Source organism: Hemiscyllium ocellatum, chromosome 23 (genome assembly GCF_020745735.1).
Source record: "Hemiscyllium ocellatum isolate sHemOce1 chromosome 23, sHemOce1.pat.X.cur, whole genome shotgun sequence".
NCBI classification, from domain to species: Eukaryota; Metazoa; Chordata; class Chondrichthyes; order Orectolobiformes; family Hemiscylliidae; genus Hemiscyllium; species Hemiscyllium ocellatum.
Window position 1 is genome coordinate 33,335,219 of NC_083423.1, and position 27,352 is coordinate 33,362,570.

General features: G+C 38.5%; 1 protein-coding gene across 2 annotated transcripts in view; it reads right to left on the reverse strand.

The window, feature by feature from the left end:
• Window positions 1–2,534: 2,534 nt before the first annotated feature.
• creld2 (cysteine-rich with EGF-like domains 2) overlaps window positions 2,535–27,352 on the reverse strand; it is a 28,860-nt gene continuing 4,042 nt past the window's right edge. Inside the window, exons 3-10 of one of the 2 annotated variants that reach the window (XM_060843178.1) lie at window positions 25,472–25,582; window positions 24,158–24,249; window positions 19,156–19,332; window positions 11,384–11,494; window positions 7,607–7,690; window positions 6,259–6,354; window positions 4,655–4,795; window positions 2,535–3,002 (exon numbers count right to left, since the gene is read on the reverse strand). In XM_060843178.1, the coding sequence (XP_060699161.1) occupies window positions 2,926–3,002; window positions 4,655–4,795; window positions 6,259–6,354; window positions 7,607–7,690; window positions 11,384–11,494; window positions 19,156–19,332; window positions 24,158–24,249; window positions 25,472–25,582 (889 nt within the window). In that variant the 3' untranslated portion in view covers window positions 2,535–2,925. Of the gene's footprint in view, window positions 3,006–4,654; window positions 4,796–6,258; window positions 6,355–7,606; window positions 7,691–11,383; window positions 11,495–19,155; window positions 19,333–24,157; window positions 24,250–25,471; window positions 25,583–27,352 lie in introns of both variants that reach the window. The other variant, XM_060843177.1, reaches the window with a different exon arrangement.

The window sequence follows — 27,352 nt, forward strand, 5'->3', positions numbered from 1 at the left end:
GTTAAGAGTAGATTTGATAAGAGACATACAACATGATCAGAGGCTTAGATAGACAGTGAAAGTCTTTTTCCTAGGATGATGATGTCAGCTTGTACGATGGGGTATAACTACAAACTGAGGGGTGATAGATTTAAGACAGATGTCAGAGGCAGGTTCTTTACTCAGAGAGTGGTAAGAATGTGGAATGCCCTGCCTGTCAATGTAGTTAACTCAGCCACTTTAGGGAGATTTAAACAATCCTTGGATAAGTACATGGATGATGATGGGATAGCGTAGGGGGAATGAGCTTAGTTCACAGGTCAGTGCAACATCAAGGGCCGTAGGGCCTGTTCTGCGTTGTATTGTTCTATGTATCTTCTGCCCTTGCTGTTCTCAATAGTAGTTGTAGGTTTGCAAAATGCTATCTAATGGAGTCTTGGTGAATTTCTTCACTGCATCTTGTAGATGGTACACACTGCTATAGCTGAGCATCGTGGTAGAGTCAAGCAAGTGTTTATTGATGTGGTGCCAATCAAGCAGGCCGTTTTGTGGTTGGACAGTGTCAACTTTCCTGAATAAGGGGATTCAGTGACAGCAACGCCATTGAATGATGAGTGATAATGGTCAGATTCTCATTTTGCACTTGTGTGGCATGAATCTTACTGTCACTTGTCAACCCGAAATGGATATTTTCTCGATCTTGTTGTATTTGGGCACGATGTAGATTTCCTTCCCGAAAAATAGAGTATTTGAGATTTTTACAATAATATAGTGGCAGTGTCTTTTAGTCACTTTTTGAAATAGTTTGTTTTGATTTCATTTTTATTGAGTAATAGTTAACTAACTTTGAAATCATTGTTCCAGACCATTAATCTAGGCTCTAGATTACCAACTCATTACCATAACCAAAGGCGACCATTCCAATTAAAACTATCAGTCTCCTATTGAAGCATCCCCACCAAATCTTCTGTAGCCTACTTTAAGTCTATGCAGATTGCTTGAGGTTGGGATATCTGGTCGGCGTGGACGGGTTGGACCAAAGGGTCTGTTTCCATGCTGTATATCCCTATGACTCTAAGACAGGAGGGGAGTTATTCGCCCCAGAATTTCTAGCCTCTGACCAGCTTTTGTTGCCACTAGAATCTATCTACCTCTGCCTTAAAAATAGTTTAGGATTTTCTTCCTGAAACAGCAGAATGGAAGCAGAGTTCCAAACACTCACTATGCTCACAGAAACATTTCACTTCAACGCTGCTTCAGTGGATAACCTTTAAACAGTGATTCTAGATTTCTTGCTAAAAGCAAACATCTCTTCCACTTTTACCCTGTCAAGACCCCTCAGAATTTTGTGTATTTTTAAAAAATTGCAATAAATGATAACATTCTATTAGCTTTCCTAAACAATGGCAGTTCCATTGAATGGCAAGGGACGATGGTTAAATTGTCTCTTCTTGGAGATGGTCATTAATTACACAACTGCCAGCCAATGCTACTTGCCAATTATCAGCCCAAACCTAAGTGTTGTCCAGGTATTGGTGTGTATGAACAGAAGCTACTTTAGCGCATGGTGCTGAACATTGCACAATCATTAGCAAAACATTCCCAATTCTGAACTCATGACAGAACAAAGTTCATTGATGTAGCAGCTGTTTGGGCAAGGACATGACCCTGAGGAACTCTTGCAGTGATGTCCATGGAGTTTTGGCAACTACAACCAAGTTCCTACATATTTGTTACAACTCTAAACCAAATGAGAGTTTTGCCCTGACTCTCACTGATTCCATCTTTGCTTTGACTCCTTGATAACAAACTCATATTTACTGACAACACAGCAGATTTAATAACGGCTCCAATCTCCCAACACAGCAAAGTAGCTTATGATGCTGGATGCCCAGTTTTGTAAAGGTACACAAGTGAAACAGTGCAAAATGGACAGGAATATTCTCTGTTCAACATGTTTGTTTTGTACACAAAGCTATTTACACAAGCCCACAAACTTAATTCTTGCATTAAACAGAAATATGGATTAGAGACTCAAAAATGAATATCAAATTTCCAATTGACTGCAACCCCAAGAATTCTCTATTCCAACATACCTACAACATATTTGAGACAATTGACACACATTTAATGTTACGTTAAGCCATTTGAATGCAGGAGTGACACAAACATTATTAAATAAGATTTCACTTTGCAGAATTGTTAATATCAAACCCAAGGATCATAGTTCAATATAGACCCATTTTACAAATGCAGGTTGATTACAAACAATACCTTTTTACGTTAGACAGGGAAACAGGGAGAGAACCAACACTGAACAAAATCTGCAATGAGTGAAAAATACTGGAATTGACCAACAAGTGAGTCAGTATTGAGGAGAATCAGAGATCAAATGACAATCTGATCATATTTAAATTAGTAGTTACAGTGAGAAAACCAGAATTACCACTTTATAATATTCATTTAAAAACATCTCAACCTGTAGCAAACAAAGGTATAAAAATCACAACAAAAAAAAAAGGTACATTCAAAAGGTCAACTAAAAACTATTTAGAATTTAAATTTGCAGAAATGAGACTCAGTGCTCTTTGTATAAAGATCATGTATCAAAGTTACAACTTTTAACCTTCCAGGTAGACATACAGACATCAAAAGCACTACAGTAGTTTTTCTTTCTTTTATTGACAAATTTGTTCCCATTAAAAAAGGACAAAGTGAAACTAAATACTTGTGACACAAAAAAAAACCAAGAGCATTTTGACCCAAGGAGTTGAAAATGGAAACAGGCCAGGAACTGGCAGCTTTTGGTAATGTAAACAGATCCCGTTGGCAACATGTTCAACTTTCTGGTTGAAAAATAACTTGTTTCTCATTTATCAATAGCAGTCCTTTTCAAAATATAACCACAGATTTCTATGTACGAGAATTAATATGTTAAGCAATGCGTCAAAGATCTTCATGAAGATCAACATCTGCAAGAGCTTCAGGTTCGACAACATTCTGATCTTCAGAATCCTTCATTTCTGCTGCAAAATAAGAACAGTTATAAAAGAGAAAAGTTTCCATTGTCAATATTGGTCACGGCTTGGTCTAATAACTGATAGGTTTGTAAAGTCATTGGATGACTTTCTGACTTTGAGAGGGATAGTGTAAATTGCACGATAGCAAGTTGGCAGTCCTCTTTATGTCTCTCCTGATTTTTATTTCAACTGACTTCAAAGAGTCAAATTTAAAATTACAAGATCAATAGAAGAAGTGAGCACAGCAGCCATCTTTAAGGAAAAGGTGCCAGAGAAATTGAAACAGACTGAAAATGGATAAATCACCCAGACTGGATGGACTACAACCCAGGGTTCTGAAGGAGATAACTGAGGAGAACATGGGAGCATTGGTGGTGATCTTTCAGAGTCACTGGAATCAGGGAAGATCCATGAGGACTGGACAAGAGCCGTTGTTTAAGATGAGTGGGAGGCAAAAGGCAGGAAATCATAGGCCGGTTAGCCTGACCTTGGCTACTCGTAAGATTTGAGATTGTGGAGCACTTGGAAGTGCATGATAAAACAGAGCTTTGTGAAGAGGAGGTCATTAGTAAGGGGATCGATAGTTATGGGGAAAAGGCAGGGTAATGAGTTTGCAAAACATTTATGAGCCAAATGGCATTATTCTGTTCCTATATCCTATGGTCTCCATTGAAGCAAAAGTAGGCCATTCAGTCCATTGAGTCTGTATTGCCATTCAATGAGATTATGGCTTATCCAATAATCCTCAAATGCATTTTCCTACCTTTCCCCATATACCTTGTTTCTTTATTGATTATAAGTCTGTTCATCTCAGCCTTGAATATACTTCATAACCCAGCATCAACAGCTTTCTGTGGTAAAGAATTCCACAGATTCACAATGCTCAGAGAAGAAGTTCCTCCTCGTCTCTCTTGAAAGTACAACTCCTTATTCTGTGACTATGCGGTTCGGTCCCACACTCTCGCACATGGTGGAACAACCCTTCCAAGTGCCCTAAGAATTCTGTCTCTCTCACTAAGGGCGCTTCTCATTCTTCTGTATTCCAATGAGCATAGGCCCAGCATACTCAATGTAAGAGGCTTCTTCTTTGAAAAAAAAACACTTGGTGAACTCATCTGAGTTTGCACACAGATTGGAATAAAAATGGAAGTCAGCATTGCTGCTGCTCCCTTTGATGGCTTTATCAATTTCCTGCTGAAAACAAACCAGCAAATTCTATCTACACAACATGTGCCGCTAATTCATATGAACAGATTTCAATTTATATTTTGCATCCAGCGGATGAACAAATTTAAGCTCACAGTTAATCTCCCTTCTTCCCAGCTCAGGCACATGCATATTATTGAAAAGACTAAGTGCACCACAAATAACTTGAGTGAGAATACCTGACAGTGGTACTGGTTTGGTCAGGTGTCAGAACACAAAAAACATACAAGGTGGTTTAAACCAGAAGAGTTAAACAAGTTAACAATCAAATCCTTTATAGTGCAGCTGAATTTTAGAATAGCAGTATTTTTAAACATTGTTAACACCATATCGTCTCTGACAGTTATATCTATTCTACTTACTTCCCTCAGCGGTTTGCTCATATTGGTTTCTAAGTTAAATAAAAACACCACCCATTACAAGTGAAGTTTTTAAACTTATTAGCTTACCTGATACTTGTTTTTCTACACAGATTCCTTCTCGTTCTTCATAGCTTTCACTGCACACACATTTAAAGCTGCCTTCAGTGTTAATACAGTCTTCATTTTCACGTGTACATACTTTATCATCCATGCTGCATTCATTTACATCTGAAGATGGCAAATATGAACAAAATTCAAAACAATGAAGACTACATTTTTTTCATTAAAGGAAGTCCAATGCATAATACCAGCCAACTTTATGACTAGCCCAGTGTAAAATTCTCTTCTCTCTATTGTCCTTTACAAAGTAATGATCCTGATTGGGGAGAGTGGGTGAGCAAAACATTAAAAAGGCAAATAGGAGTTAAGTGCTTAAACAGTTTCAGTCTCACACAACATGGTCTTTCTTTAGTGTGTAATACCATGCAACATTCGTGAGAAATTATTTAAACAGAACAGCAGTAAAACAATTTGGTTCTTCAGCATTATATATGAAAATTAGCGTTGATAAAATTGTTACTCAGCATGCTTTCTATTCCTTTGGAAAGGGTATATCAAAAACTCTTTAAAAAAAAACTTTATAGCTCCAATAGACTGTACCTTGGAGTAGGATGGGACTCACATTCCCACAAGGAGAAATTTCAAATCTACAATGAGTCAATAAGAGATGCAACCAAGGAAATGTCAAATATTTCCCCTCAAACAAAGAGGGTCAGAAAGATAAGAGGATCCACCCGATGCTCTTTTGTATGGCCAGTTGAGAAGCAACATTAGACCTACAAACAGGTTTTGTCTCAGCCAAGATCATGCACATCTCCTTGTGGAAACGTATAGAAAAAAAACTGTAGATAATAATAATAATAATAATAGTAGTGAATCTTGATATTAATTGTGTGGACAAACATCTCATCAATCCTATGAATCACCAGGAAGTCACTAACTAACACCTTTCCTCAAGTTTCACATCTGATAGTGCCTGTAACATTTATAGCACTCTCAGGCTAATTTTCATTGAAATGTAAAATTAAATACAATAAATGAACAGAGTTTGAAACTTGAGTTGGAGGAGAAGAATGAGCAAAATTAAGACACTTTTTAAAAACCTACGTTTAGAAATCTCAGAACAGGATGAAGTGACAATGAAAAAAAAATCTGATATACTAAGTAGCATAATATTACTTAGAATGAAATGGATCATTTGCTCAAATAATAGCTACTAATATGGACAGACCAGAGGTGTAACAGGTAGTTAAGGTAATGCTCAGGCAGTACTGGGCTAACTTAGATCAAGCCTGCATTATTAAATGTACTATTGAATATATTTTGGCTCCATCCATAAATTGTCAGCTGAATATTTTTAAGCAAATCATGGTCTCCTGTATGAGAAGAGTTAACTCTCATGAAATACACACACAAAAAAACATGCTCCTTTCTTGCTTCCTCTTCAATTTTCAAATTGTCTGCTTGATATAACCAGTTTAAACCAAAATTCAGGAAGTGATTTCTCCATTGAAGAGATATGATCCAAAAAAATCCCCACTGGCCATGTTTCATTAAACATTAGTAGCATGAAGCACATGCTACTCAAATCATTCTACGCTGATCTCATTAGCAATAAGTACATTCCATACCTATGCATTTTTGCTCTTCCAATATGTACCCAGTTGTACAATTGATGCATTCTTCTGGGCTCCCTCCAGTACATGCATCACAGGCAACATCACAAGCTGAAAAGTATGAAAAATAATGTTAAATTGGCAGAATATTACAACAATAGATCAAATAACTTTAAAAACTCAAACAACATAATTTATGCAACTCCTTACAACTGAAACTTTTATTTCAATTTTAGAATAAATAGCGTTAATACTTATGCTAATTTGAGTTACATTTTAATAACTCTCTGCTGTGTCCACATGATCAATTCATCACAAGCATGAATTAAAATTGCTCCTATTTTTAAAATATATGCTTGCTGTGAGAGTTCACATGCAATAATTTGAAGGACTACTCTCATTTGAATTTTACACTCATATTTTAGGACAGTGTGTCTAACCTATTCCACAGGAACATATTGCAACGCAGAGTTTTCACAAATTGAGCATAATGTTCAATCAGCATTTATATATTTTTCTTAAAGTGTGTCTGAAGGTTTGAAAGTCATGTTCCTTAGTCCATTGCCACACCAATGTTATGCATCTGTGGTATGATGATGGGTGTGAATGTGATGTCTCTTGCAGTTTAATGGCCTTTAAACACTTATGTATCACTATTAAGCTGAAATGATCACTTTACTGCTTCTCCAGAGTTACAGTGGGATAGCTCAAGAATTCTGCACTGTAAATCACATGACGCACACCTAAGCACCTCTTAAAAAGAAAATCTTGGGCACCCTTGAAGTTCTGAGTTGCTATAATTTACCTTCATCTGTTGGCAACTAATCAACAAGGTTTCAAAATCATTTTCTGGAGGTTACATGTCCTTGATCACTATTTTTAATGTTTACTGATTTCTTAAATAAATAATGTTGCTGCAAGTTCAGCCTGCAATTCAACCAAAACAAACCTAACCAATAATTTCCCTTAGCTATTTAGCATTATATGCAGAGCTTATCTTTTCTTCAGATATTTATATGGTTGCCTTTCCAGCATGGGTCGTTAAATCAAGAATGAGAAACCAAAACAACTTTTTTTTCTCCATTCCAGAGATGCCCTGACCAATTACTAAAAGTCATGTTCCTTAGTCCATTGCCACACCATTATGCATCTCCGGTATGATGATGGGTGTGAATGTGATGTCTCTTGCAGTTTAATGGCCTTTAAACACTTATTTATCACTATTAAGCTGAAATGATCACTTTACTACTTCTCCAGAGTTATAATGGGATAACTGCAAGTAATTGGTCATGTATACAGGTTATTTGTGTACAATTTACATTTGAGAGGTTTGGTGAAACAAAGTTTGAAGTGACTAACATACCTTCACAGGAGTAGGACCCTTCTGTGTTTACACAGTATGTGTGTCGTTCACAAGGTGTGGTTTCTGCCAAACACTCATCAATATCTACAATAAGTGGAAAGGTTCAATTATACAGTGGATAAGAGAGCGAACAACCTTCAACCTGGAGAACATGCTAAATGCAAGAGTTGGACTTTAAAACACAGTCATTTGCAACAGTAACTTACAAAAAAATAAAACAACTGAGGATGCTGAACATCAGAAACAAAACCAAACAAATTGTTGGAAAATGTCATTAGATTTGCCAACATCTGTGAAGACAAATCAGGATTAATGTTTCAGGTCTGATGACCCTTCTTGACAATTGATGGTAGCATATAAAAAACAACTTTTTTGAAGCTGAAGATAGGGTAGTGGAATGGATAGGAGTAAATGATAGGTACAGATATAGAGTCCAAACAGTGAGAAAAAGAGTTGGAGTGGATAACTGTCAGCCTAGGAGAATGAATAGTTGCTAATGGGGAGTGTCTAATAGCAGACCATGTGATAACAATGTGTATCGGGGTTGGGGAAGGGACATGGAAGAAAGTACCTCAAGCCCTAAATTGTTGAACTCCAATATTGGTTTACTAATATTACAAACATTAGAAAGGATAGTCATTTTGCTGAAAAGAGTTTGAGCACTTTCAACACAATCCCCATCAGAAGCACATCCACAATAGAACTGCTGCCAAATGCCACTACCTTTTTCAATCTTAATCAAAGAAGCATAAAAAAACTTTCATGTGGAAAGTGCTAAAACCTACACTGATGCAATGGACAAGTTCTGCTAAGTCTAGATTCATGCCCATTGCTGAATACTCTATTTGGTGAGATTCCAACAATGGGTATGTAAAATGGAAATAGTTTCTACCTCAACTGGTATATTAAAAACAAAAATTACAAAATAGTTCAATTACAGAACCCATTAAAGTAGTTTCAGAGACTCCCCCATATGTGACAGGTGACCCATTTTCCACTGAATAGTTAAAATGGAATTTTACCAAAGGCTCTATATTTATTAATAATTATTATTATTATTATAATTATTATTATACAATACAGCACAGGAACAGACCTTTCGGAACACCAAGCCTGTGCGGATTCCTAATCTTCATTTAGTGCGTTCCAAGCACCCGCTAGCCTCTGAAATATTTTCCTTGCACTTCTAAGCTAAATTTTCCCCCTCTCACCTTGAACGCATGCCTTCTTGCAGTCGAGTTATCCATCCTGAGAAAAAAGCCTCTGACTATCTACCCTATGTATACTTCTTATGGACCATTATCAGGTCACCCCCTTGTACTCCCTCTTTCCAGTGAGAAATAAAAATCAGTTAATCCAAACTCTCCTCATAACTAAAATTTTCCAGATCAGGCAATATCCTGATAAACCTTCTCTACATCTTCTCCAAAGCATTCACTTCCTTCTGGTAGTGTGGCAACCAGAACTGTATGGAATATTCCAAATCTGGCCTAACTAATGTTTTGAACAGCTGTAACATTACTTTCCAACTTTTATATTCGAGGCCCTGGCCAATAAAGTCAAGCGTGCAATACGCCTTCTTGACTACCTCATCCACTTGTGTTGTCACTTTCAAGGATCGATGGACATTGACATACAGAGGGATCTGGGTCAATGCTCCCAAGGGTTCTGCCATTTATTCTATAATTCACACCTGAATTTGATCTTCTAAAATATATCACCTCGCAGATTGTCGATGTAGTTTAATCCAGACAACTATCTTTTTCCCATTGTGCCCTATGACAAACCTCCTCACTGTCTGCAACTCCACCAATCTTTATTAATCAGACCACTACATTCAATAAACCTCACTTGATCTTTTTTGCAAGATGTTGCAGATAAATTGACGACAGTTAGGTTTTTAGGGAGCCTTGTAAGAACCTCCAAATAAAAGATTTAGAATTAATCTAAAACTAGGTTTTACAAGAAAGACCAAGAAACTTGATAAAAATTATTAAACTGGAGGCATTATACGTGCATGTGAACATGATTGGAGGAAGGTTAGAAACAGAAGGCAACCAATGAGAATCAGCACTTGGACAATTGTTTGTAATCGAGTTTTGAGAAGACTTGTAGCTCAGGTTGAGGTTCTGGTTGTAGGCTTACTCGCTGAGCGGCAAGGTTCATTTTCAAACACTTCATCACCCTACTAGCTAGTATGAAGCCTCTGTCCGGGGGGGGGGGTCACTGAAGATGTTACCTAGTATGGTGACGAAACATCTGAAAACGAACCTTCCAGCTCAGTGAGCAAACCTACAGCCAGAAATTGTTTGTAATCTCGAAATATTATGCGGATAAAGAGAAACTATGGATATTGCAAGCCAATCAAGCATGGCAAGGATGGCAGTGCAAGAGATACAGCAAAAAACGGTGAAGTCATTTGCACACGCTATTAAATTGAGCACACATTTGGATCACTAAAAGAGAGGAATAAGTATAATGAATGGAGCCATCACCAATTAACAGAGTAAAGTAAAGAAATAGAAATTTAAAATTGGTGCCCTTCCCTAAATAGAAATCAAAATTAAGAGTAACAATTTATGGCATAGCAACATATTCTTGTGTTCAGAATTCAGTCAAGTCAAGACTATGATATGTTTTGAAATGAATAGCTTTCAGGTGAGAGAGGAAAGATTTAAAAGGGACCTAAAGGACAACATTTTCCCACGTGTGTATGGAATGAGTTGCCAGAGGAAGTGGTTGAGGCTGGTACAATTACAACATTTAAAAGGCATTTAAGTGGGTATATGGAAAAGGTTTAGAGGGATATGGAGCAAATGCTGGCAAATTGGGCTCATTTAATTTAGGATATTTGGTTGACGTAGATGAATTGGACCGACGAGTCTGTTTCAATGCTAGTTATCTCTATGAATGGTTAAATGATATGGAATTTACTGCCTGGTATGGTGGAGGCACGTTTAATTGAGACATTCAAGATGGTATTGCATGATCATTGAGGTGGAAATATTGTGCATGGGTACAGGAAGAAAGCAGGACATCGGTGCTAGATAATGTGCCCGTTTGAAGAGCTGTTGCAGGCATGATGGGCTGAATGGCCTCCTTCAGCACTGTGACATTTATGCAATGTCTACCATTTAGTAAATGCTACTATAAATTGAAAGCAAGTGCACAATAAACATACTGTGAGCACTTGATCACCGTAGTGCGATATTTGGATTGTTTCTGACAATGAATCAAGGAGTTGCAATTTGGTATTTTGTCAATACTTTCACAAAGTACATTCATGTCATCTGCTGGTAGAAAAATGGTATTACAGCCATTTCTAATTAAATCTGTCCTGAATGTGTGTTTAATAAAATCTTCACTTACAACACTTCAAGACTAATCAATCTTCTACCAGTTCTACATTATTTCTAAAATACCATAAAGTTGAAAAGGATTTAAAAAACAGTGTAGTAATATTTTAAAATCAATTAAAACAATCCAAGTAACTAAGTCTGTAAAACTATCAATTACAAAGGAACATTTGGAGAAATCTTCAGTCCATGTTAATCACAAAACCAACTGACTGCAACAATTGGAAGTTTAGTGACTGATAAATTGTGCTGTCCTTTAAGTTTACATAAATATTATTACAGTAAAGCTAATTGCATCATTAGCATTGAAGTATTTAGTTTGTTCATGTGTGTGGTGCTAATGAATTCTAGACTTCTCAGACTTTTAAAAATGGGAGACAGAAAGCAATGATCTGTACTGCAACAGTAAATGCATGCTTACCTACGCAAGTAACAACATCTTCATTAGTGCCAGTTTCTATCCAGCCACTTGCACACTCGGTGCAATTCTTGCTCGATGGACCAGTACACAGTTTGCAGGCGAGATGACAAGCTGTACAGAGTTCATAATATTTGTTATGCAGCTCAATATGACTCTTTGGTGATACTTGTACTTGCTTTGAGGCAGATCTGTCCAGCTACTATATTGGTCTTAAACAATAACAAAGATAAGGAACGGACTCCACCGCTATGCCAATCATGTTTATTCAATTGTAGCAATTCTAAATTTCATTCTCCCGCCTTTAAGTAAAATAACTTGCATTCATATAGCAGCTTTCACAATAGCAAAAGCATTTTACAGCCAATTGATTTTTTTTATATAAAAAGTAGTCAGTGCTGCATTGTGGGAAACACAGCAGCCAATTTGCATTCTCTGTCTTAATAGCCAATTCTTGGTAAGTATTCCATATTTGAATAATTATGCACGGAAAAATTTGCCACTTGTAATGATAATCCTCAATCTGGTACAAATTCTTCAACTAACGAAAACTACATTTTCTATGAAATTTTCCACAAACTTCCAGAGTTTTGAAATCCTCCATCAGATCCCAGCTGAATACTCTAGTACAATCGAAGTTTCACAATTGTTCCAACCTATACATTCCTGTAATCTTGAATTACTAGTATTATTCTAATGACTCACTGCCATCTAGCTCTTTCAACCATTTGGCCCATCAAACCTCCTCAATATTCAATACAATCTTGGCTGTCTCTCTCTCTCTCTCACACACACACACACACACACACACACACACACACACACACCTGTACCCATCAAATACCTTTAATCTCTAGATATCCACTCATTTCTTTCTTAAATATATTCAGTGACTTGACGCCACAGCCTCACGTAGTAGAAAATTCCATAGTTTCATCACCCTTTGGAGTTTCTCTTCTTCTCAGTTAGAAATGGCCTACTCCATATTCTGAGACCATGATCCCTATTCTATAATCACAGGTTTGAACAAAAAAGCCTATACAACCCAATAGGTCCAGATCAGTGTTTACCCTATATACAAACCACCTTCCATCCTCCTTCATTTAATGCCGCTTATCTATGCTTCTATTCTTTGCTCCTCTCATGTTTTATCCAGCTTCCCCTGAAATGCAAAAATGCTATATGCCTCAATTAAATTTGGTCATGCAGAAATTCTATTCACTGTTATAATGAAGAAATTTCTTTGAATTTTCCATTGGATTTATTGGTGTTTTTCTTATAGATCGGCCCCCAAATTCCAGTCTCCAATGCAAGTGGAAAAATCGGGTGGGATTTTCCTATGCCTGGAGCTGCATGGACAATGCCAATAAAATTGGGAAACTACAGTGAAAACAACAAAAAAAAAATCAGAATCTCAACACTGAGTAAACAAAAGTCAGAGCTGGCAAATCACCAGCTTCTCCACATCCTCACAACTGTTCTAACACACCATATCATGACACTGGGGCTTGGGAACACTCTGACTCCAATGACAACAGTTGACAGCTTTACGAAACCATGCAGGGCTACTGTGGAAGTGTCAAGAGGTCTCCTCAGAATTACTGGAACACTCTAGCAGAGTCCTGAAGTATAGCCCAAAAGGGGTGTGCTGCATCATTGTGCATGCTCTCCTCTATACAACTGGAGTGGACAAACATGGGTACAGGGTATGGAGAAGAAATGTCCTGGGTGCAGAAAGAGTTGAGGGAAATTGACATCAGTCTTCAGAGAATGGAGATGAGGACGATTATCAGAACATTATTTTAGATGACCATCCCAGTCAATGTGACAGAGCAATATATTGAACTGGAGAAGGCAGAGAAAACTACTCCCAGGATGAATGAGCTGGGTTCAATTAATAGTGCAACATCACCCCCTCCTAGTACAAAGGATAAATGAATCTGCAGTTCATGGTGTTTTCTGTTGTTGAATAAATGTTTGGTTATCCATCTGATTAAATGTTTCATATTTTCAGTTGATCTCACTTTCAAGTATCTACTTTTACATGATCTACTGACATTAAAGAAAAAGCCTACTGAGATAATGCAGTAAATTACATGGCTAAGCACAGGGAGCTCTTAAAACTTCAATCAGTCCATGATGCCAGAGTGTTTGTAGTGAAGTGCCTCATGATAGGCAGCTCCTGACTTTCAACATGAGAAAAGCCGGGCTTTTAAAATGGCGTTAATGGTGTAAATGCTGCAAAGTCCCAGCAGTGGCAAACACTGTCCCTTCTCCTGGCGATTCAACAAGAAGGATGTCATACAGCTCGGTTGGGACAACTAATGAGCTGAAGCACAGTAGATGCATGAGAAACGTCACATTGAGTCACAGCAAATCAAGCGTCATGTGTCTCATTTAATAAAACACCTTAAGTGCAAATAAGAAATTCAGCTCAACACCTATGTACCTTCTCTATCCAAACACACAGATAATCTTTTCGACACCATCAGATCATCCCTCAGTTTCCTGAGGGATAAGGGTATAATGCCTTATCTTTGAGCACGGTGGCTCAGTGGTTAGCACTGCTGTCTCACAGCACCAGGGACTCGGGTTCAATTCCAGCGTCAGGTGGCTGTCTGTGTGGAGTTTGCACATTCTCCCTGTGTCTCCATGGGTTTCCTCCAGATGTTCCAGTTTCTTCCCACAGTCCAAAAATATGCAGGTTAGGTAAATTGGCCACACTACATTGCCCATAGTGTTCAGGGATGTGTAGGTTAGTTGAATTAGTCAGGGGTAAATGTAAGATAGGGGAACGGGTCTTGGTGGGTTACTCTTCAGAGGGTTGGTGTAGATTTGTTGATCTGAACTGCCTGTTTCCTCACTGTGGGGATTCAATTCTAATTCTTCTTGCACTTTCCACAGTTCTTCTACATTTGGAAGTTGCATTTTTTTAAGAAGTTCACTCATGAGCATTGCTGGCTAGTCACTGTTTATTGCCCACCCTAGATATCCTTGAGAAGTTGGTGGACAGTTGCATTCTTGAACTGCTGCCGTCCATGTGTTGTAGGTAGACCCACAATGTCCTTAAGAAAGGAATTCCAGGATTTTGACCCAACAACAGTGAAAGAATGATAACATATTTCCAAGTCAGAGTGGTGAATGACTTGGAAAGGAACTTGCAGATAGTAATGTTGGCATGTATTTGCTGCCCTTGTCCTTCTAGAAATGGAGTAGTCATAAGTTTGTAAGGTGTTAAGGATCTTTGGTGAATTTCTGCAGTGCACCTTGTAGAAAGTACACATTGCTGCTACTGAACATCAGTGGTAGAGGGAGTGGATGCTTGTGCATGTGGTGCCAAATCAGGTGGGCTGCTTTGTCCTGAATGGTGTCAAGTTTCTTGAGTGTTGTTGGAGCGGCACATCCAGGCAAGTGGAGAGTATTCCTTCAACACTCTTGACTTATGCCTTGCAGATAGTGGACAGGCTCTGGAGATTCAGGCAATGAATTACTCGCTGTAGTTTTGCTAGCCTCTGACCTGCTCTTGGAGCCCCAATGTTTATATAGTGAGTGGATTTGAGTTTCTAGTCAATGGTAATACCCACGATGTTGATAGTGGGGATTCAGTGATGGTAATACAACTGAATGTCAAGGGGAGTTGGTTGTATTGTCTTTTCTTTGCAATGCACATTTCCTGGCATTTGAGTTGTGCGAATGTTGCTTGCCACTTGCGACTTCTGACCTTATGATGATAGGAAGGTCATTAATGAAACAGCTGAAGAAAGTTGGAACTAGGACATTATCCTGAAGAACTCCTGCAGAGATGTCCTGGAGCTAAGAAGATTGATCTCCAAGGACCACAACCACCTTGATTTGTGCCAGGTATTACCCAACCAAGAGAGTTTGTCCCCTTATACCCATTGATTCCAGCCTTGCTCGGGCCCCTTGATGCCACACTCAGTGAAATTGAACCTTGATATCAAGGGCTGTTGTTCTCACCTCTGCAATTCAGCTCTATTATGCATGTTTGAACTAAAGTTGTAATGGGGTCAGGGGTCGAGTTGGCCTTGGCGGAACCCAAACTGGGCGTCAGTGAGCAGGTTATTGCTAAGTAAGTGCTGCTTGATAGCCCTGTTGAGGATATCTTCCATCACTTTCCTGATGATCATGAGCAGACTGTTGGGGCAGTAATCAGCTGGGTTAGATTTGCCCTGCTTTTTGTACACAGGACATACCTGTGTCAAGTTCTGGAGCACATGTATTCGGTACTACCGCTAGAATACTGTCAGGGCCCAAAGCTTTTGCACTGTCCAGTGACTTCAACTGTTTCTGGATATCATGTAAAGTGAATCAAATTGGCTGAAGACTGCCATCTGAGATGCTGGGACCACTGGAGGAGAACAAGATGGATCATCTCCTCAGCATTTCTTGCTGATGATTGTTCCAAATGTTTTAGCCTTAATCTTTGCACTAATACGCTGGGCTCTTCCATCATTCAGATGGAGATATTTGTGGAGACTCTTCCTCCTCCAGTGAGTGGGTTCATTGGCCTCCGCTATTCACAACTGGATGTGGCAGGAATGTTTGGTAGTATCACCAGGTTGATACCTCTATTTTAGGTATGTGTGGAGTTGCTCAACTGTGCAGAGCTACCAACATACTCTTCAAGTTTAACTTAAATTTCTCTGCTTTTCCATTCTATTCCACTAGAAATGAACACAAACACTTTGCATGATATTTTTAAATGTTCTAATGAAGCTGTGCTGCTAATCCCTCACCCCCATCCAAGGCCCTAAAGGAGCTTTCCACATCCAAAGTTTTACCTGCACATCCACCAATATCATTTATTGTATCCGTTGCTCCTGATGCGGTCTCCTCTACATTGGGGAGACTGGACGCCTCCTAACAGAGCACTTTAGGGAACATCTCCGGGATACCCGCACCAATCAACCACACCGCCCTGTGGCCCAACATTTCAACTCCCCCTCCCACTCTGCCGAGGACATGAAGGTCCTGGGCCTCCTTCACCACCACTCCCTCACCACCAGATGCCTGGAAGAAGAACGCCTCATCTTCCGCCGCGGAACACTTCAACCCCAGGGCATCAATGTAGACTTCAACAGTTTCCTCATTTCCCCTTCCCCAACCTCACCCCAGTTCCAAACTTCCAGCTCAGCACTGTCCCCATGACTTGTCCTACCTGCCTGTCTTCTTTTCCACCTATCCACTCCACCCTCCTCCTTGACCTATCACCTTCATCCCCTTCCCCACTCACCCATTGTACTCTATCCTACTTTCTATTCGCCCCCACCCTCCTCTCATTTGTCTCTCCACCCTTCAGGCACTCTGCCTGTATTCCTGATGAAGGGCTTTTGCCCAAAACGTTGATTTTACTGCTCCTCGGATGCTGCCTGAACTGCTGTGCTCTTCCAGCACCACTAATCCAGAATCTGGTTTCCACCATCTGCAATCATTGTTTTTACCTTCTAATTTTAGTCATTAGCATATCTGTAACTTCATATCCCTCTGATCCTATAACCCATTAAATGATTTATTCACCAAGGTGTATCCTTACACTTCCTATCACAGCACTGCACCATACATTTCTATACTGAATTCTGTGTGCTGATCACATACCCATTTGACAAGTTTGTTATTGTCTTCCTATGTTTTGTTTCCATTCTCCTCAGTACTAACTACACCCTCCTCCTTTGGCTGATTACCTTTCATCCCTCGGACCAAGCTTTGCCTATCAATGCAGACAGATGCCAAAATTCTGTCCCTCTGAACTTGCGAATCAAGGAGGTCAAAGGGCCACGCTGAGTTTAGGTTTCCTTCAGGTATGAATCACTTCTGCACACAGGTCCAACTGGCAACTTTAAAAAAAGGTCTGTAAAGCGAGGAAGATGCTGGATACATCCAGTCCTACTCTGTTTTCTATTTTGTTGGCTGTTCATTGTTTCTTCTCTCTTGGCTTCACATGTTCCGACTTTCTATCTGAGTTTACCTCAAAGTATCTTCGAAAGTATCTTCCATGAATCAAATATGTTTTTCTGAAATGGGGGCAACCCGAACAACATGCAAGATTTCAACTTTAGCCTAAGCAACATCTGATGTAAGCTCAATATGATTTTTTTTATTTTTATATTCAGTAACCTAACGTATAAAACACAAGATTCTATCTTTCTATCTGCTTTTCACCCTCATAAGTTCAAAAATAATGCTTCTAAATCTCTTTATCATTGTGTTCCATCAATCAGCTCTGACTTTGAAGTCCCACAGAATTGAAAAGACATTCCTGTCCAATATTTGAGAAAGTGTCAAACAAAGATGTGATCTGCTCTCTTAGGCAAATACAAAATATCTCATGACATTATTCTAAAGATGAAGATAATCTGTTGTCCTGGCCAAGATTTATCCCTCAAATAACATCACCAAAACACATTTGAAACATGTTGTCACACTACTATTTGTAGGAACTTTGTGAACTTTCCTTTATTACAATGACTAGAATTAAAATGTACTTCATTGACTGAGATCCTGAGACCACAAAAAGTGCTACATATATGCAGATTTTCTTCCTTTTTCAATGTGGCCAGATAACTTTTTCTATTTGTTCTACTCCAAAATGTAATCTCTTAGAATTCTATCTACTAACTACCTGTCCACTTGGAGATTTTTTTCCTGTAACTTCTGGCATTTTTTGTACAGGCATGTGTCTATCCAACTTCTGAGTATCAATGACACTACAGCAAGACACCTTTAGAAAAATTATACATTGGAATCAAAGGCACATACTGGGACTACACCAAAAGGGGGTCAGGGGTTTCAATTTAGTGCACACACCTGCTCATTATTATACTTGAGAAATCTGCCACAGGATTCACGTTTCTGCAAATTAATGCAAAGCAACATCTTACATTCAATGCTGAAGATTTACTGCTCCCACACTGCAAACCTTTGTACATGTTAAGACCACTTTCTCAGCTATACATCATATAAAACTTCTAAATTCAAAAATAAAATAAACAACTTGAAACAGAAATATTTTCATCACAAAGCAGAAGTTAATTGTTAATCATTTCCTTTTAAGAAAGATCTGGATTTTCTTTTTTTTGGTAGTTTCAAATGAGCAGTATCTGATTACTGAACATTTAACATCCCCAGTATCAAACATTCAGGATATGGCTATTGTAGCATAATATAGTGACCTCTCTAGGGCATCACAGTGGCTAGCACTGCTGCCTCACAATGCCAAGGACCCAGGTTTCATTCCATCCTTAGGCGACGGTATGGAGTTTGCACATTCTCCCTGCATCTGTATGGGTTTCCTCCTGGTGGTGAGATTTCTTTGGATTTCCACAGATTGGCAATGCTAAATTGCCCATTGTGTCCAGGGATGTACAGGCCAGGTGGTTTAACCATGGGAAATGCAGACTTAGAGGGATAGGATAGTGGGATAGGTCTGGATGGACTGCTCTTCGTGAGCTCAATGGCAGAATGGCCGGTTTCCACACTGTAGGGATTCTTATCCCAAAGTTTGAAGGTCTGTTCCAGTAATGTGTCATAACATCTGAATCTTAACACTAAACACTACACCACTAAACAAATTACCAGGTTAGTTTTTCATCACTATTTGTGGGACACTACAGTATTGCACAAATGAGCACCATGTTTGTTCACTGATCAAATGGCACAACTCAATAAGTAATCAATTGACTGTGAGCCACTTTGGGATATTATAATGAGGCTAAAGAACTGACTGAAGAAAACTTACATTTTCAGTTCAAACTTACCAGTGCAAAGAGAATAGGTTTCATTCTGGAATTCACTGTAATAACCGTTTGCGCAGTCTAGACAGTCTTCGCCTTTGTATTCCTTGGTACAACTACAAGAGCCATCACCAGTCCGTGTACCATCGCCATTGCATGAACCATGCCCATTACAGGGTCTATCAGCACCGCCAGGACATTCTTTAAACACAAAATACACCTTATTAAACACACGGGAGCCACTTGAGAAATAGAGGTTGATATTGTAATTTGCTGGACTTCAAGATATCACTGTCCATTATTTTAATCTCTCCTAAGCTAGTGATGCAGAATGGAATAGTGTTCCAGAGTTAAAGACAGGTCTCCATTACATCAGCCTAATGACTGTTCTGTATGAGATTGTAAGTGGAGTAATAACAACCTTTTAGACAATGGAAGTATTTAAATCAAACTTTCTCCTTACATGCAGTTACTGACAATGGCCACTAGATATACAGTGATCCAAGACAGAAACTCCAGTTATTACCAATGTACAAAACAACCAAAGCCCTCATTACTACCCTTGCTGAAGCCAGCTCAGCAAACACAAAGGGTATACACACTTGGATCCATATCAGTCAGAAGTACAGCACATTGCATTTTATCTATGGAGTCATCAGGAAGACTGATTAATGTCCTATCTAAAAAAGTAAAGTTACAGTAAATAAAGCAGATAGGATATTTTAGTAACAATGTACTGACCATGCTGGATATGTTTTAGTTTTGCTAACAATAAAGACACAAGAGAATCACATACAGCACAGAAAAAATGTACTAATGATGATTCCAAAAAATACTAAAACAATAATCAAGCAGGTCCACTAATGACATGTGAGATAACATGTGGTATTTGAGATGGACGGCCTGTTGAGGTGGCTGATCTAAGTGTTTCATTTGGCTATAGTGCCCCTTACATGCAAACTGCTTTCAGATGACCTGTGTGAGAAAGTGCTTGGATGTACTCTTAAAAGTGGGAGTCAGCCAAGTTCATATTTATTTTTGAAAGGTTTGTGAAGGTTTGTAGCTCAGGGTGAGGTTTAGGGTGTAGATTTGCTCGCTGAGCTGTAGGTTTGATATCCCTGGCTAGGTAACATCATTAGTGGCTACCTCCAAGTGAAGCGAAGCTGTTGTCTCCTGTTTTCTATTTATATGTTTGTCCTGGATGGGGTTCCTGGGGTTTGTGGTGATGTCATTTCCTGTTCGTTTTCTGAGGGGTTGATAGATGGTATCTAGATCTATGTGTTTGTTTATGGCGTTGTGGTTGGAGTGCCAGGTCTCTAGGAATTCTCTGGCATGTCTTTGCTTAGCCTGTCCCAGGACAAACATATAAATAGAAAGCCGGAGACAACAGCTTCGCTTCACTTGGAGGTCGCCACTGATGATGTTACCTAGCCAGGTAATGAAACGTCTGGATATCAAACCTACAGCTCAGTGAGCAAGCCTACATCCTAAACCCCTTCATACTTATTGTTGAGCCTCATACCAGAAAACATTGCCAGTTGGATGAGGTATGAGGACAGCCAATGCCAGTGAAACCATACCTCAACGTGAATCAATGCCCCCTGTTTAGGATGCAATAAAATTGAAGTAAGAGAAAAATAAAGTCAGTTCATAACTGCAAATGGAAAATACAACATGTGAAAAGTAATCTCCCACTCCAGTTATCAGTCAAATACCGTTCAACAGAGACAGCATCTATCAGCTTCTATTTATTCAGGATGTATGCACCTTATAGTTGGGCCTAGACTCTATTTTAAAGTCCGCTTGCTTTTAATGATTTTGGATATTATCCTGCTGTGAGAAATTAAAAGCATGATGCACGTAAACAGTGTTTACAAGCTGACCATTCACTGCTGTCTATCAGCCCTGGATATTAAATAAGAATACAAATCAGGGAAGAAGCAGGCAAAATTAAAGAAAATAAAACAACTGTAAAGCAGGGCTCAACATGCAAAGGGGTGGTGGGTGAGTCCACCCCTAAAAGTGCCTGAGAAAAATCGATTACAGGGGGCAATCAACCAGAGAGGCGTGACCCTTGTAAGTAAGTGTAAGGGAATCACAGGCTTGTTCTCTCCTGCGTAATGCTGATGGGCTCACTAGTAAAACTATCAGCAAAAGCCATCAGAGAAACAACCTGGGGCTGGTGAAGCAAGCAGGAATGTAAATGCTCATGATGGAAGGTTTGCTAGGGGAGGGTCAAGATGCCTTTTTACCTGAGCCAAGAAACAGCCACTTTTATTTTGTTTGGACTGGAAGCCACTCTTTTGGTGAGGTGGCCAGCAGCAAGGTCTTGGGGAGGTGGGAGGATGTTGGAGGGCAGAAAGACTGCATAGAAAATTGGGAGAGGGAGACTGCAAAGATGTTAAAACAATTTTAAACTTATCAACAGAGGAGTGCTCCACTAACTGGAAACCAGACAAATTTGATATCACCAAACTCCTGAATTATTTGCAAATGAATGCAATTTCTAAATCTTTTGTCCAGAAGCTACTGCATAGGGAAAAAATGCAATGGGTGCTGTTGTAATGAACACTGTCAATTGTTAAATTTAAATCTGAAATTGAGATGCAGTAAGAATTGCTTGGTTAAAATATTCCAGCTCAGTGAACATGCAATGGAATCATGAGCTGTGACTTGCAGAGTGGTTTTGTGTTGCAGAAACACGTATTGGTGGTTTTGGAAAAAAAACTTGCCAACTTACACCTGTGGCCTTGCATAAAGCTAAATACAGCAGTATCCGAGAAATGAATGCTTTCCTTGTGTGTTGGAAATTTATGTTTAATGGACGGTTAGTAAATTAGGGTATTGATGAGTTCTTCTAATTGTTATGACATGAAGGGGAACCCATCTGTTAATTAAACCAAACACCCAGAAAAGCTCACCTCCTCACGTAATCTGTCAAAATATAAGTGACAGAGAACTCCCAAATTCCACGATTTTCAACTCTATTCATTATTCTAAGTCCCCTTTTCTCTTAACTGCTTATTATCTGCCTCCAACTCTATAACAATATGCTGTTCCAATAAGACACTTATTAAGATTACATCAACTTAATTTCAAAGCCACACAGCCGCTGTTGGCTTCATTGCTTTTCTGCTTCTGGCTGAGGATTTCCCTGGGTCATTTTCTTTCTTTTTACTGTGAATATGTTTCATATGAAAAGGCTTCTTTAATAGAGAGTATTTCCTAATTTCTTGGAGAGCAAGATGTTAAATCTCCAGGCTTATCTGTCTCGATGGCAGTTGCTTTCTCTAATTTTCAAAATGCACACATTTTTATACCCCCAACATTGGATCATGTCATTGATTCGATGTTGGCAAAACAATAAATTCATATTCGATTCGGTTTTAGTATCCTGGGGCATAATTTAAACTGATTTGATGACAATTTGAATTTAACCAAACAGCAACCAAAACTTAAGGATCTATTTCACAGCCAAATGTTACATATTTTCGATTTTCCAACACACTCTGGGACTGCCATCTAGTCATATACATAGGTGCTTGTGAGTTCTCAGTTCCTAACAACATTCTCTCTCTCATGAAGGTACAGTACACACTTTCAACTTCATAATGTAATTCTATTGCTGTATGAGTCTAAACACCACATATGTCAACAGAAGTACAGAAATTCATGTTATTATTAATGCTACGTCATCTAATAAAGGAATTAGTTTGAATGAAAAGGCAATCCCTATAAAATCTCAAGAGGAGTCACCAAGAAAAAGAAAGTTTCATGTTATGTTATAAAGTACCCATTAATTTGGCAAATCAATACAATTAATTTGTTGAGGGGAATTTTACTCTATTTTTTAACAAAACCCCATTGGACTGCTTGAAACACGGAACTGTTAGTGGGGGTATATGACTATTTCATTGCTTCAAATAACATTTGGTCTCTACTTTAATCTGGTGTAGTGTTTGTCAGTCAGCAACATGCTATGCATATGGTTCAAAGTAAATAAACGGGTCTCAATAACATAGGATCAAATTTTCTGCTGGCCAGAGATTTATTGTATGAACACAGATCAGAATTGCACAAGAGTATCCCTGCAGAATCATCATCATAGCACATGCTGAAGGAATTGCCCAGGAAATCGACTTTTCCAGAAAAATAAGAGAGTTCGGAGGATTCCAATGAAATTAAGCAAAATAATTACGCGGGCTGCCTTCGGATCTGTCCCAAGCCCCTGGTCCAGCACCACCAACATTTGATTAGATCCCATCATCCCCCTCTCACGAGAAACCATCCTCTACTAGAACAAACCAAGCAGCTTACCCAAACCTGCAGTGCCAGTGTCAAAACTCCCAGATTCAACAATTACTCTCCCTACCAAGCAAACCCGCGTTCTCCTACCATAAATACTTATCTGTCCCCTTGACAGCTGGTATCATACCCTCTCCCCAACTCTCACCATATCCAGTGGCACCTATCCATCTAGCACACTGCTCACCTGGCCCCTACCACCCTAACCATTTGGCACCCAAACCACCCAGCACCCTAGCATCACACTTGCCCGTGTCAGCAGCTATCAAAGTGGCTACCAGGACCATTAAGCTTCAAATTATGGCAACTGACTGCGTGGTAAAGGGAGAGTGGTTTGCCTTCCTCTTACAGTTCTACATTACAAAACAAAGCTGTCAGAATGGAACGACACCTCCAAACTTCTGGGGGGGCTGTGATCAGAATCTGCTGTCAGATCTGCAGAGCTCCCTTCTTTAACAGAAAATGGCCTGTGTGGCAACCTGTCGGGATTGCCTCTCATTGAGAAACTGTCCCGTAATTACAGAATGAATCTGCCGAACTATAAAAGATAGGTTAGTTAAGCATTAACACCACTGAAAAGGGCATTTTATTAAAATGCACTAAGGTGCCAGACATTTGTTTTAGGAAGAAACTAATTGTACAAATTTGAGCTGAATTAAGACAACGTTTAAATCATGTTACAAATGATGCTTATAAATGCTCAGAAAATGAATTACAGTACCAACGCAGTCAACACCAAAGGTACCATCAGGACAGCAAGCTTTAATTGTATCCACGCAAAACCAGAGGAAGAAATTAGGATGATTTTTCTGCCTGCAGTTAAAAAGAATGATTTTAAACTTGAATGAAACAAAGTGATCATATACAAAACAAAGGTGATTCACTCCATTTTGCCTGTACTAGCTTTTGAAAGGATTATTCAATTCATACTATTCCTTTCAAGTTTTCCTGAAAGTCTTTACATATCCACTTTCTTCTTGAAAGATGTTTTCTGACAAACACTCAACACAATTACAATATAATAATTAGTCCTTCAGTGAAAACATCATTAGGCATTAAATATAAAAGTTATGAAACACGTCACTGAAGTCAAACCTAACTCCATTTGGAATAGATACTGGACAAAAATAAAAGAACATTGTAACTTATTTAACACAATTTGGAGGAATCTATTTGTTTTTGAACCAGTTTAGGAATGATTCTGGTATCCAGACACTTCAAAATTCTGGTCCACTCAGAACCTATGAAATGCAGTTAAAAATCAGTTCAATTGTTAAAAGGAATTTTGAGAAGTAAAAATCTGTACAGTCTTTGTATTTTAATAAAAAATGGAATTTCAGATCCATGAAGAAAACTGGACCAGCAATTTTAGTGAAAAAGAAACAAACTTTTTCTGTCATCCAGATTTTCAATGAAGCAAGATTATAATAATTCAAAAAAATTGTCAATTTTTTTTCAGTTATCCTATCTCAACTAATTCAAACATAGGTCACTTGAATTAATCTCATCTTCCCTGGGTTAGAAAAAAATCAAATCAAAAGTAGAACCAAACTTGTAACATGTTACTACTAATCAGCAACTCCTCTTGGAAAACAAGTGCATCTAGATGTTATATAGAGATATGGTCAAATCAGAAGTGATACCTTAAAAAGTATAGCTTACTGACAACGTTGGCACAGAGCAAAGTACAGTTTTACAGTGCTTGTGTTGTAATGGATTTCAAAATATTTTCTAACCTAATTAAGAAATGTTAGATATGAAGTCGGAGAGAGAATAAAAACAAGACCAAAAGGTAGGGAGCAAAGTGACAAAGAAGAGATAGGTAGCCACACAATCCTCGAGATCAAGCTCGTACTGACTGCGTATGCAACCAATCATGAAAGGAAGGGGAGCGAACAGATAGAGTGAGGTTCAGGGCAAGGAGGAAAGTATATGGAAGCACAAGAGAATGTTACAGACTCAAAAAAAAATTAAATCCACTTATGTCACAGATTTAATAATGAAAAGAAAACTATTTAATAATTAAGAAACTTACATTGTGAACCACCAACGCTCGATATACTCTTCATGAGTTTCCACCATAAGATTACATTCAAATTCAGAATTCTCACACAGGGACTCTATAATCTCTACAAGACGGGTCTCACTAAAATTAAAAAGAACAGTTAAGAGCAAAAATAATATTCTGCTCAAGTACCCAATTAACAATCCTACCCTCTGATTTAAATGTGCAACATTTCAAAATGTACATTATTCTTCACATAATTGGATTGTTTTAGAAATTCTATTATCACGCAAGTATGTAATATTGTAACTACTTTTGTTTTCTGCACATTTCTTCAACTCCAATAACTCAATTTGCTATTAATTAGATACAAATAAGTGAAAGTAATTCAATTCCTTGACACAGGTGTCTGTAAAAAACAAACTTCTATGCCACATTAGAATGGTCAAGTCTGGGAGATACAAAAGCATAGAGAAATATTTCAACAGATGAAGCAAGACAAGGTGGAGTTCGTTATTATTGTGCAATCCAAATTTGGAGACAGGACTGAAGATAATTGTAGAAGTCATCTCAATTGTTAATATTTATTGTACACAAAGAAATTTCTGAGACATTTCAGAAGGAGAAGTCTTCAAAACATTGTTTGACCTATAATGTGATGCTGACTAGCATATTTTGCATTGTAATCCATAACACATGACTGGTTAGTTATTGCTAGCAGGGGCATTGAAGCAATCTTAAGAACCTTTCAGATGTTCTGTGAAAAAGGAACTGTGATCAAACACTGTATACTCCTCTTCCCATCTACAGCAAATTTGTAATGACATAAACTCACCGACTCAAACATTCTGGGTGGCAAGTTGCCTGGCCAATATTAAGGACTAGGATAAACTAGTATGTCATCCCTCAGAAAGTTAAAATGGGGATGACTCCTTTCAGCTCCAGTCAGCATCCTAGTGACTCAGACTGAATCCCCTGGCTCCAGTCAAGATTAAGAAAAAGTGATGTTGATCCTCAGCACTTTGTTTGAGCCCAGGTTCAGCAGTCATCCCGCATGTGTACTCCATTACTGAGGGAGCTTAATCTACCTCCACTGCTAAACTTTAAAAAAAAATCATTTCAACTTCTCTAATAACGTTAGGTGGAATCCCTAGTTCCAGAAACCACCTTGATCCACACCAAATCCTATTATCCCACACTCTCCAAACTCCTTTGGTTTTATGCCCAAATATGTCAGTTTCATGAATAGTTGCTCTTGTTTTCTCAATTTCTTGATGGCCTCACTGAAGCCAACTTTTAAACTTGTAATATATGTTAATCATTCACAAGCTCTCTCAGTTCCTCCAAAACCTAGCCTTCATATCTCACACTTCATGCCCTCCAATATCAGCTGTGCTTCCAACTACCACATGCTAGATTTCTGACACTTTCAGGTCCCTCATTTTCTTCTGCCCCTTTTTTCCAGGCCATATTTTATGTATATTTCCTTGTTGTAAAGCAAGGAATCACACATCTCCCTGCAACAGGAGAAACAATGGCAATTTCAATCTATAAAAAGTTATTTCCTAAAAATTCACCAAATCTATTGATTGGTTTATAGTTTATAATGAGTACACCGATTTCATAACTATTGAGGATGCATTATGTAATAAATTATCAAATGCTTGAGCATTTCAGTGCAATTATTTTTTTAATTCATACACTAACCCTTTCAGCAAGTCAAAACCTGAATAGTCACACTGTTCTTATGTCTTTCAAAGTTCTGAGAATCATTTGGAAACAGTGAGGACTGCAGATGCTGGAGAAGTTAAGAGTTGATCAAGTGTAGCGCTGGAAACAACACTGAGAAATAAAGAGAGGGAGGGGTTGTGGCTAGGGGAAAAGGTGGTTGGGATGGCAATCCCCTGCTAC